General features: G+C 37.8%; 1 protein-coding gene across 1 annotated transcript in view; it reads left to right on the top strand.

Annotated features, from left to right (window-relative positions):
• The window catches only part of LOC121859598 (E3 ubiquitin-protein ligase CHIP-like), a 14884-nt gene extending 6859 nt beyond the window's left edge, over positions 1-8025 (top strand). Inside the window, 4 exon segments of the mRNA XM_042356535.1 lie at positions 4773-4818; positions 4923-4979; positions 6484-6600; positions 6941-8025. Of these exon segments, the coding sequence (XP_042212469.1) occupies positions 4773-4818; positions 4923-4979; positions 6484-6600; positions 6941-7066 (346 nt within the window). The 3' untranslated portion in view covers positions 7067-8025.
• Positions 8026-13464: the final 5439 nt, after the last annotated feature.

Raw genomic sequence — 13464 nt, 5'->3', positions numbered from 1 at the left:
TCACCCTAAGAAAGCATTGGTAGAATATTTGTTGTAGTGTATCAGCTGACTGTGTGTATTGTAGGGTAGTGCATACTAAAGAAAGCAGTGAGTGAATCTGTTGTTGTAGTGTATCCAGCTGACTGTGTGTACTGTAGGGTAGTCTGCATCACCCTAGAAAGCAGTAAAGGTGAATCTGTTGTTGTTATGGTGTATCCAGCTGACTGTGTGTATTGTAGGGTAGTCTGCATCACCCTAAGAAAGCAGTAGTGAATCTGTTGTTTGTAAGGTGTGTATCCAGCTGACTGTGTGTACTGCGGGTAGTCAGCATCACTAAGAAAGCAGTGAGGTGAATCTCTGTTGTTGTAGTGTATCCAGCTGACTGTGTGTGCACTGTAGGGTAGTCTGCATCACCCTAAGAAAGCAGTGGGCGAATCTGTTGTTGTAGTGTATCCAATGACTGTGTGTATTGTAGGGGTAGTCTGCATCACTAAGAAAGCAGTAGAGTGAATCTGTTGTTGTAGTGTCAGCTGACTGTGTGTACTGTGGTAGTCTGCATCACCTAAGCAGTGAGTGAATCTGTTGTTGTAGTGTATCCCAGCTGACTGTGTGTATTGTGGGTAGTCCAGCATCCCTGCCCTAAGAAAGCAGTGAGTGAATCTGTTGTAGTGTATCCAGCTGACTGTGTGTATTGCCAGGGTAGTCTGCATCACCCTAAGAAAGCGTGCAGAGTGAATCTGTTGTTGTAGTGTATCCAGCTGACTGTGTGTGTGCTGTAGGTAGTCAGCATCACCCTGAAAGCAGTGAGTGAATCTGTTGTTGTAGTGTATCAGCTGACTGTGTGTGTGCTGTAGGGTAGTCAGCATCACCCTAAAAGCAGTGAGTGAATCTGTTGTTATGGTATCCAGCTGACTGTGTGTATTGTAGGGTAGTCTGCATCACCCTAGAAACAGTGAGGTGAATCTGTTGTAGTGTATCCAGCTGACTGTGTGTACTGTAGGGTAGTGCATCACCCCTAAGAAAGCTTAGTGGAGTAGATCTGTTGTTGTAGTGTATCCAGCTGACTGTGTGTGCACTGTAGGGTAATCAGCATCACCCTAAGAAAGCAGTGAGTGAATCTGTTGTTGTAATGTGTCCAGCTGACTGTGTGTTGTAGGGTAGTCTGCATCACCCTAAAGAAGCAGTGAGTGAATCTGTTGTTGCCTTAGTGTATCCAATGACTGTGTGTGCACTGTAGGGTAGTCTGCATCACCCTAAGAAAGCAGTGAGTGAATCTGTTATTTATTTGTAGTGTATCCAGCTGACTGTGGCCACTGTAGGGTAGTCAGCATCACCCTAAAAGCAGTGAGTGAATCTGTTGTTGTAGTGTATCCCAGCTGACTGGTTATTGTATTGTAGGGTAGTCTGCATCACCTAAAGAAAGCAGTGGTGAATCTCTGTTGTTTGTAGTGTATCAGCTGACTGTGTGTATTGTGGGGTAGTCTGCATCACCCTAAGAAAGCAGTAGGTAGATCTGTTGTTGCCAGTGTATCCAGCTGACTGTGTGTATTGTAGGGTGGTCTGCATCACCCTAAAAGCAGTGAGTGAATCTGTTGTTGCTTGGTGTGTCCAGCTGACTGTGTGTGACAGCAGGGTAGTCATCACCCTAAAGCAGTAGTGAATCTGTTGTTTGTATGAGTGTATCCAGCTGACTGTGTGTGCTGTAGGGTAGTCAGCATCACCCTAAGAAGCAGTGAGTGAATCTGTTGTTGTAGTGTATCCAGCTGACATGTGTATTGTAGGGTAGTCTGTCCCTAAGAAAGCAGTGAGTGAATCTGTTGTTGTAGTGTATCAGCTGACTGTGTGTGCACAACAGGGGTAGTCTGCATCACCTAAGAAGCAGTGGTGAATCTGTTGTTGTAGTGTATCCAGCTGACTGTGTTAACTGTATGGGGTAGTCAACATCACCCTAAGAAAAGCAGTGAGTGGGCTCTGTTGTTATGCCAGTGTATCCAGCTGACTGTGTGTGTTGTAGGGGTAGTCTGCATCACCCTAAGAAGCAGTGAGTGAATCTGTTGTTGTAGTGTATCCAGCTGACTGTGTGTATTGTGTAGGGTAGTCAGCATCACCCTAAGAAAGCAGTGAGTGAATCTGTTGTTGTAGTGTATCCAGCTGACTGTGTGTACTGTGTGAATCTGTTGTTGTAGTGTATCCAGCTGACTGTGTGTATTGTAGGGTAGTCTGCATCACCCTAAGAAAGCAGTGAGTGAATCTGTTGTTGTAGTGTATCCAGCTGACTGTGTGTATTGTAGGGTAGTCTGCATCACCCTAAGAAAGCAGTGGTGAATCTGTTGTTGTAGTGTATCCAGCTGACTGTGTGTGTGTGAGGTTCTGCATCACCTAAAGCAGTGGTGATTGTTGTTGTAGTGTAGCTGCTGGTGTATTGTAGGGTAGTCTGCATCACCCTAAGAAAGCAGTGGTGAATCTGTTGTTGTAGTGTATCAGCTGACTGTGTGTATTGTAGGGTAGTCAGCATCACCCTAGAAAGCAGTGAGTGAATCTGTTGTTGTAGGTATCCGCTGACTGTGTGTGTAGGGTAGTCTGCATCACCCTAAGAAAGCAGTGAGGTGAATCTGTTGTTGTAGTGTATCCAGCTGACTGTGTGTATTGTAGGGTGGTCTGCATCACCCTAAGAAAGCAGTGAGTGAATCTGTTGTTGTAGTGTATCAGCTGACTGTGTGTACTGTGGGGTAGTCTGCATCACCCCAAGAAAGCAGTGAGTGAATCTGTTGTTGTAGTATCCAGCTGACTGTGTGTATTGTAGTAGTCTGCATCACCCTAAGCAGTGAGTGAATCTGTTGTTGTAGTGTATCCAGCTGGATCAGGTAATAGGGCAGTCTGCATCAATCTCAAGAAAGCAGTGAGTGAATCTGTTGTTAGAAAGTGTATCCAGTCGACTGTGTAAAATGTAGGGTAGTCAGCATCACCCTAAGCAGTGAGTGAATCTGTTGTTGTAGTGTATCCAGTTGACTGTGTGTATTGTAGGGTAGTCTGTATCACCTCGTAAGAAAGCAGGAGGAATCTGTTGTTGTAGTGTATCCAGCTGACTGTGTGTATTGTAGGGTAGTCAGCATCACCCCAAGAAAGCAGTGAGTGAATCTGTTGTTGTAGGTATCCAGCTGACTGTGTGTAATGTAGGGGTAGTCTGCATCACCCTAAGAAAGCAGTGAGTGAATCTATTGTTGTTGTGAAAGTTGTATCCAGTCAGATCAAAATGTAGGGTGGCCCATCACCCTACAGTGCCAGCACAGTGAATCTGTTGTTGTAGTGTATCCAGCTGATCAGTAGCTTGTAGGGTAGTCAGCATCACCCTAAGAAAGCAGTGAGTGAATCTGTTGTTGTAGTGTATCCAGCTGACTGTGTGTACTGTAGGGTAGTCAGCATCACCCTAAGAAAGTAGTGAGTGAATCTGTTGTTGTAGTGTATCCAGCTGACTGTGTGTACTGTAGGGTAGTCTGCATCACCCTAAGAAAGTAGTGAGTGAATCTGTTGTTGTAGTGTATCCAGCTGACTGTGTGTACTGTAGGGTAGTCTGCATCACCCTAAGAAAGCAGTGAGTGAATCTGTTGTTGTAGTGTATCCAGCTGACTGTGTGTATTATAGTAGTCAGCATCACCCTAAGAAAGCAGTGAGTGAATCTGTTGTTGTAGTGTATCCAGCTGACTGTGTGTATTATAGTAGTCTGCATCACCCTAAGAAAGTACCTACTCTAATGTAAAGCCATATTCAATTTTTTTTTTTCTATTTTATTCTCTATATTAAGACTTTCAATGTTTTCTCTACTTTTTTCCTTTGTATTTTCTTCTAGTACTTATAATTCTTCTTCACTTCTTTTTCTTCTTTTTCTTTTTTTTTCTTCGAGTAACTCAACTGATATTAATAGGAGAAAAAAACCAAACAGGCAATGGAAAACTCAAGAGATGTGTGTGGCTGCTGTGCTGTATTCTGTGACGTCATATACAGGGGACGGAGAGTGTGGCTGGCTGCAGTTACAGCTCACTGCTTCATTACATATGTTCACTTCCCATACATACACACCCATGCTCTTCATTTTTCTTATTTTATAGTTTTAGATTATATTTTCTTAATTTGTAAGCCACATTAGAGTACAGGGGGTTCCCGACTTACGAATGCCCGGCGATACGAACGAGGTTAAACTTTAAATTTACAGTACCCGGTGTATTTTATTTACCTGATGACTTTTTTTACTTTTATTTACTGTATTTTGTCATTCTATTTCTTCTTTCCTCTTAAATTAAGTGATTTTAGATGTATATAAGGACTTAGGCTATGATATTGTTCTGTAAGTACAGTACTGTATGCACATAGCATGTGTTCCAACTTACGTACATTTTTGACTTAAGAACATCATCAGGAACAGAAATTGTTCATAACCCGGGGACCACCTGTATTGTAATGATTTTTCCACAACTTTTATCGTTTCATTACAAATAACAAAGGCAACATTTTAGCTGACAGGCCTCCTCATCCCTGGTTTCTCCTCCATCATATCTCTAAACTGAATTAATGCATTGTTAAGTGAATTGACCCTAAACGAGGGATACCTGTACTGTACATCAAAGAGGAGTATTAGACTCAACAATCTGTTTTTACAGTCTCCTTATCTGCCCAATCCTGCCTCTATCTGTTCTGTTTTCTAGCCAAACTTCTCTCCTTCACCCCCACCCCTCTTACCAAGACAGAATACTGTAATCCCTTACAAACTCTACATACTCATATCAATTTATTTGCAGAACTGTGTTATGCTGTATTGAAGTTATAATTGTGGAGAAATGTAAAGTCGGGAAGAGTTTCTAGATGAATCCTCTTATTTATGGTAGCACATTTTATGTTGTATGTCATATATTTAATATTTGCATTAATACTAATTTTCTTGCCTTTAGGATAACTACATCACTGAAGTCAACACAATGTTTGCTCGTCTAGATGAAAGAAGAAGAGTAAGTGATTTTTAGGCTCCTTGTTTGGAAGGTTAATAAGAAATTTGTTTATCATTGGGTCCTTGTGAGGGGCCTGCAAGAAAACCCAACCACTTTCTTAGAGGTGTTCAATCAGTCACACAGTATTTGGAACATTTAGTTCTACCTCCTCATTTATTCTTTGGTGTCCTAGATGAACTTCAATTATAAATGAGGAATTGATCCTAAAATCTATTTTTACAGTAACTGAGCTTGGAGAAAATTACTGTTCTCATCTCCTTGGGATCTTGAAATAGCAAGACTTATTGTAAAATTCGTTGATCATGCCATCTACGAACAGGTCACACATTCATTCTGTGATGCTTACAACTCATTAGCTCTTAGTCTTCAGCTTCTTACTTACCTCTTTCTTATTGAGAAATGAGGTTGTGGAGGAAAACTGACCTGATTTAGTCCCAGCCTTCATGAGTTATGGCTTCCCTGCAATTCTTAGCCCTATGTTTGGGGCAAGCATATGCATGAGTGATTTTATCCAGGCTCAGCTACAAATTAGAACTTCTGGGTCAGTCCTTCATTTGAAGTAAATGGGATGATATGAATGATCTGGAGTCCCTTCCTCCTCTTTTGATGGCATTCCTTATTGGCAGAAAAATGTGAGTTGAAGTATGGAGTTCTCTTTTTAGCTACAGTGTCCAAGAAAGGATTCAGCCAGCTTCAGAGTACATACAGGTATACATGCTTTTGAGGCAACTTCCAAATTGGCCTTGGAGCACTGCTTTGTAAACTCTGGTTTACTAAGTATATTGTATACAGTAGATGTTGAGGGGTATTTGATGCTGAATTAGTTGTAAAGTGCAACCTTCTGGACATGGTAAGCTCTGTCAAGAAATGTTCTGTGGCAAGAATCTCTCTTAGATCTCTTATCTCTTCCTGTCTATCATAAATTGGGATTTCATATTACTGTTCCTAATTTATAAAATTAAAAGTTATAATATGGGGGGACCTGTAAACTAGAATTCAGCACTACTGTAATTTCTGATTATCATGAATGATGTCAGAATCTTTATACCTTTGGTACTGTCTGCCATTGTTGAATTTTTATGAAACGTTTAATTTATCAACATAAAAGGTTTTAAATTATTATTAATGGTGTATTTAAATTATTATTAATGGTGTATGTTTGTACTCACATGGTCAGTTATCATATTTGAAATTAGTTTAATTTAATTTTCAAAATTTTAGTGAATATATTTTGCATTTCTTAGATTCATCTTTGACATAAAATTATTGAAAATTACAATTCTGAAATTCTCAAGAAGTAGAATTTTTTTTACTGCATGTACAGAAAAAATTGCATGAAATATACAGAAAAAATTGCATGAAATATTTTATCAGTCATGAACTATATTTAAAACAGCTAATTTTGTTACAGTACCCACCCCTGTTGCATAAAAAAATGAACTTTATAATTCAGATGTAGACAAAACTTTTCTATTTGCTTCATATTGTCTTTACCAACACACAGAAACGAGAAGTACCAGACTACTTGTGTGGCAAGATCAGCTTTGAGATACTGCGGGAGCCAGTTGTTACTCCAAGTGGTATAACTTATGACCGCAGGGACATAGAGGAACACCTACAGGTAGGAGACCAGTTGTTACTCCATGTGGTATTACCTATGACCACAGAGACATAGTGAAATATAATATACGTACCTGTATATTGATTATATATTTTACTGATGGCCTGTTAGAACACAGGTCACCATTAGTTAAATATTGAATACTGTACTCTAATGTAAATCAATTATGATGGTGTAATAGTTGAAATAAGCCTCTACCTAATGCATACCAGTATCCCAAGTTATCATTTGTGAAGGAATTGATAATGAAAAAAAGGACAATTTATTATTTTATTTTATTTTTTGTAACTTTTCCTACGTACCTGTATAGAAATGATAACTTACTGATACTTTTTTTCAGCGTGTTGGTCACTTTGATCCCATTACAAGGACTGACCTCACAGTTGACCAACTAATGCCTAATTTAGCCATGAAGGAGGTGGTCGACTCATTCCTCACGGAGAATGAATGGGCACTGGACTACTAGCCCTAACCAAACTTGTAGGTTTAGAAAAACACATTTCTTCAATCTGCTACCAGCCATGTTTTATTTTAGTAGCAAATTGTTCATTCATAAACTACTATGTATAGTAATGTTGAAAACTCACAATAACCTGTAAGTTCATAAAGCACCTTGCCTTGAAATAGTGCTGATAACATTGAGTTCTGGTTGGCGATTACCCTTCCATTAATCAGTCCAAAGCTAAGTTGAAATGTCAACTCACTCAGCTGTCCAGACATGTAAATTCTGTATATTAATAGATATCAATCCGTCTGTTTTCCTGTTCCCAAGATTTCTTTTAATGTACGAGATCCCCGGGCATTGAGAGTGCTGCACCAACTTCGTTCAAATGACCACACATTTTCTTAAGCTTAAAAGCAGTGGCCAAAAACTTAGGCAGCATCACTCACTAAAAATAACTTAAATATTAACTGCCTGCCAGATGCATATTTTGAATTCAGGTCACTGCATCATATCTGTAACCATTAAGTTTTTTCTTGGTTTTATTTCAGGCTGTCTCACATAAGATTTGAAGAAGTTTGCATATTACTGTACAGTACTTGATTTACACATGAAATTTATACATCACTTAAGGTTATATATCCTTGGCACATCCTGTAGAAGTTCCCAATAAGGTACAGTACAGGTGTATAGCTTTATATATTTCCTCTATATTCATGGATGACTTGTGAATTATCGTAACTGGTACAGTACAATATAAGTTTGGTCATAAATATGGAAGTGTATGGAGCAAGTGAATCTGGAATGTTTTAAGTGCAACTAAACCTTACTTTATGGTTCTTTATAATAACAGTGAATTTTGCTTTTATATTTTCAGGCACACTGCTGAGGGTTACAGTATACAGTACATCAAACTTTCATTGAACTTTTATACATATTTTGGGTTATATTGAACTAGCACTCAATATCCACATTGTAATAGTTATTCTCCATAAGTGATAAACTATTTAGTTAATTGATGTCTCATGATCTCTGACCTGAGACCAAAAAGGGCTTAGTGTTGATTACTCTTATTTTTTTTCACTACAATGCAGCCTTCTCACCCAGCCAAATCAAGATTGAAGATTTAACACCTTATAATTCTCTAGTTATCTCAAGAACCAGCGAGACTTTCGAGTCACTGAATAAAAAATTAGACCCTAGGGACTAAGCTCTTACATTCCAAATGGTCATTCAGAATTGTGATTTTGGCCAGTATTTATCACTAAATTTCATGCTAATTATATACAGCATGTCCTTAAAATTCGCGGGGGTTAGGTTTTCAAATGGTCGTGAACAGCCATACCCACGAATAACATCTGTTACAGGGGGTTGTAAATTTTTGCTCATATATGTATATTCTCTTTATGTGTTTGCTCTTAGGACAATTATTTCTTTTACCTGTATTGAATATATATATGTGTGTGTGTGTGTGTAGACTCACACGCATATATACAATACAGGTACTGTAAAAGAAATTACTGTCTTTAGAACGAATGGCTCCCTGTCTCGGCCCCGAAAATGCCAGTATCCTTAAAACTACCCTTAGACATTCTTGGGTACATCCAGGGTATCATCTGTGAATTGTCAGGGCATGCTGTACACTAAAGATGTAAAGTTGTCAGAGAAAGGGTGGATTTTGGAAGTACACAAAGTTGGAGGTGTGGATATTGTCGGCAATGCATGAGAGAGTGAATGGAGTGTCAGCTGAATGTCAGAAGCGTTCGCTCATGTAAACAAGGCAGCTAGAATTAAGGATGACGTAGTAACACATCAGTCGACCATGGGATTTTTTTTTTTTAGAGAACATATTCCAATAATAAATTGAGTTCTGTTCTCACAACTGAGGGTTGGTGGCCACTGGCCTACACTCTAAACATTTTTGGGCTGTTTTTACCCATCCTCCAAGATTTTGCATCTCTCTGGGGAGCCAGTTTTTAATTTCACTCATCATTCATCCTTCCCAGTCTCTGCCTTCCCCTGGCCCTCCTACTCTCAACCTTACCCATTTATATTTATGTTATTATCCCCTCATTCCTAATTAAATGGCCAAAGTTTCTCATTTTTCTTTTTCTGCACATGTCAGAGGCCTTCAATCTCTTTTTGGTGTCTGCTGAAAGTGTCCACACTTCCAATCCATACAACACTCCTTACCATATACTGTATAGCCTTTCAGTAGCCTTTTTATCAAATTAAAGTTACTGTCATTAGGTCTTTCATATTATTCAGATTACAGTATTAAAAGCTGTTTTTGCTTGACCTATTCTTGTTATAATTTCTTTCGCACATCTACCATCACAGCTAAGCCACAGAATTGCAGCGCCAGATATTTTACCCAATCAGTCATTCAACCATCACAGCTATTGTTCCTTCCGAATTTTTTTTTTATATTGGTTTAAGATCCCTGTTGCCTATTATAGTTGTTATTTAGGAATTGCTTTCATCTTGACAGCATTAACTCTTAACCTATATTCTTCACTGGTCAATGAATCGTTTAAATTTAAGGTTAATATTTCACAAGAAGTTGGTGAACTTGTGTTATGTCCTTATTTTCCAAATCAGCAACATTCACAAGTCAGAAGGGTCTTCGTGATTTCTGTGCCACAGTCCGTAGAATAAATTGAACAAATGTTTCTCAAGAGTATTCCATATAAATTAACAAGTAAAAAGGTGAACAACATCGGTCTAGGATTGGCATATTACTTTTATTTCCCAGCTTCAGAAATTTGAAATGTTTACTTTAAGCAAATAAGGGAACCACTTAAATATGTCATTTGGAACTACAGTACAGTATTCTAGAAATGTTTAATAATGCATTTTATGCTATTCCCATATATAGGAGAATTAAAAAAAAATGCTTTCAAGTTGGGATGAGTTTCCTGTCAATTCAGAGTTCTTGCTTCAGAACTCAATTAAGGTAGTGCCAAGAATATTTTCAAAGTACAGTGACTGCTTTGTCGAATTGAACAAGGAATACATATTGAGTCCTTCAAAAAGAACTTCTTCAACAGCTACAAAGAGAGCTTTAAATCCTCTCCTGTTGAACTGGGAAAAAACCTCAACAAACATTTCAGTACAGGGGGCCCCCCAAATTCGCGGGAGGTTAGGTTCTCAAAATGGCCGCGAATCTCCAAATCCGCGAATAACATTTGCGGACCAAGGGGGGGGGGGGGGTACATTTTTACTTGTGTACAAAGAGATGTATATTCCCTTTATGTTTTTGTCCTTAGGACAATTATACCTTTTACCTGCAGTATTGTATATGTGTCTGTGTGTGTAGACACACACAGACAAAACACATGCAAATGAATAATAATTGGAAAATCCTCTCACAAATAATCAGAAACAAGTATATTAAAAATGTGACAGTCTACCCTCAAGTCCATGCTCTATTAATAAAGTACGTACGGTAATAGAGCCCGGACTTGAGCAGTGGCACTGTTGAGGCCTGCAGAACACCACATATATCAGTTATCACATTAAATATCAAGTAGGTTATGGTCTTCCTCTAAATAAGGATTGTCAAGCTTTTATAAACACCTAATTTCTTAAATTATATCAGTGGCATCTGACAAAGTATCTATTATAAATCATTAAATAATGGGTGCAAAAATACTTACGACAAAAGAATATTAAGGTTTCAGTGTGATCTACAGTAATTTAGAAATAAAGTACCGGTAATTAAAAAAACATGACTAGGCATCATGCACAATGCTGGCCCTCTGTAAAGTTGCCAATGATCTTATTGATGAACATTTAAATACCGGGTAGTAAATATTTTTATTTGTGATCCGATTATTATTTCAAGTAAACCAGAAAACTGAATAACTTTCCCAGGTGAAAAAACTATAACTGAAAGTGGACTGTAGGGTTATTTAGAAATATTAATAATAATAATGTAGACCAGTGTTGTCCAGCTGAGGGAGAGCCGCCGCCGGTCTTCATAGCCTCTCAACAAGTGAATGCAGTTTTTGAATTGCATGAATTTGTACCCATTACATTTACAGAAACCTTATTAAATAGCCACTCTTATGGAACAACAATTCTTGGGTAATAATTATAATATCACCGTATAACATAAGACTTTATGCTTATTAAGAGAAAGTATTAAATTTGACTAAAATGGTTCAAATTCCTTATGCTCCAACACACTAAAGTTCATTTTAGCATGTTATTGATAAGGTGGTTACGTCTATATGTCCATTGAGAGAATGCGGCTTATCCTTCTGCATGCATTGAGGGACGCTGAGTTTCCTTGATTTTCCTGAAGATGCTATTTAAAAATATATTTTGCTTTTTACTAGGCATGCAATGCATGCCTTGCAATTATTAAGAATATTTTCCCATTATTATTTATTTGTATGTGTTTTGTGTGTGTGTTTGTGTGTCCACACACACACACACATACTTACTTACAATACAGGTAAAGGAAATTACTGTCTCTAGAACAAATGGCTCCCTGTCCCAGCCGCTTAAATGCAGGCAACTTTAAAACTACCTACTGACATTCTTGGGTACATCCAGGGTGTCATCCGCGAAGTAAAAATCCGCGAACTTGGGGGGGGGGGCCTGTACTGTAGTAGGACTTCCAGTAAAGCACTAATGTTAGGCTATTTCATCTTACTTGTTCTTTGCAAGGAATTTATTTTTGGAATGTCAGATATAACAGATACTGTGAATACGTATGAGGCAAGTTAATATTTGCATGTGGACATACAAATCAGTCTGAGCTGAAAAATCTCTGGGATGATCTTTGGTCAAAGACTTAGAACAGATTGTGTATAAACTTTATAGTCTAAGACACTTATGGACTAGTCCAGATTTCTGACTTTTAGATCACTAAGAGTCAATTTTTGGGATTTGTGTAAATTAATGGACAAAATTTAGGTGGTAAGAGTGGTACTGGGAACCTAGCCAAGCCATTCCCCAGGCCCTTGGCCTAAATTTTTCAATTTACAGGCTTATTGTATTCCTCAAATTATTGAGAGAAAATTACGTATGAGATTAATTGTTCATTATAAATATGTACAGTCCACAGTGATATACAGTATTATGCTGTTCTGAATATCATTAAACAAGGATTATCAAATATTAACCTTAGAGAAAATTACAAGGTTATTTTTCAGTTCAACCTTTAAAACTTGTTCCATCATGACCAAGCATTATATTGGAATACTGTATTTTTATAATTACAGTATAAAATAGATGCTCGATGTGAAAGTTAGATTTGTTTACCATGAAAGACAGGCAAACTCCCACTGTCTGTCTCCCCTCCCACTGGATGGTTTGATTGTAGTGGAGGAATTGGACATGGACCAGAACAGATGGAAAAGGTTTTCTTTATTTCCTCCACTCTATTGTATTTCTCTAGTCATATAAAATAGGTGATTATATTTTGACTGATTTGTAGAACTTGTACTTGAATATTTAGTTCCATTTGGTTTGTTCTGACTTATTTCAAAAGACTACAGTACAAAAAAAAATTATTTAGGAAAGAGATTTTCATTTGTTCATTCTTACTACACTAGTATAAGGTTAGTTTGTGACATTGAGACTGAAATTAGTTATTTAGACTATTGATTATACAATATTTACTTGGATAACATAATGGTACAGCAGTAGCATCATTTTCGTTATTTATTCAGGCCGTGAAATCTTATGTATTTATAAGTACCTTAAAGTGAATTAATTAATTATATCATTCCTCTGAAACTCATAATGAATAATCTTCATCTTTAAACACTTTCTGTAAGATGTTTTGGTTCCTTTTGGACCTTAATGAAAGAAAAAATCATAATTACCCTGCCAACAAGTGCAAGGCAGAGTTGTTTTCAGTCCCAATTCTTTGTGTGCAGAAAATTACACAAGGATGGGATTGTAGACTTGGCAGGTGACAAGGTTCGTGCGATAAAACTCGTAGGGCACATCACACCAAACTGACCTACTGTTGCCATGGTAATAGGATTTTGGAGGGAGTTAATGAAAATGGTGATGTGAGACCGTCTCCAGCAGTAACTACAGTACCTACCTTGATTTGCAGTAATAGCATCACCAGTTTGATATTTACCCTTTAATGGGAACACTTCATAGGCATTGTTTGCATTTGTCTGGATGATTTTTTTAATTCACTCTGGATTGAGGAACTCCATCATCAGGTTCAATAGAGTGTGTGTTATTAGGAAGTACAAAGGGTGATCCCCCATTCCATTTTAAAAGATATAAAATACTTCTCAGTGGGGATATTAACATTAGACCTCCTCCAGCCTATCTGATGGTGGTTTAAAATCTTGCTTGTCACTCATTGATTGCCCATAAATTGTAAATGAAGAATTGAAGTATGAAATCCCTTTTTAATGATTAAAGAAAAATACAAGTGACTTGAT

The sequence above is a fragment of the Homarus americanus genome, unplaced genomic scaffold, assembly GCF_018991925.1.
Source record: "Homarus americanus isolate GMGI-L3 unplaced genomic scaffold, GMGI_Hamer_2.0 scaffold7626, whole genome shotgun sequence".
In the NCBI taxonomy this organism is placed as follows: domain Eukaryota; kingdom Metazoa; phylum Arthropoda; class Malacostraca; order Decapoda; family Nephropidae; genus Homarus; species Homarus americanus.
The sequence above is the reverse complement of the archived record's forward strand: the minus strand, read 5'-3'. Positions and strand labels throughout refer to the sequence as shown.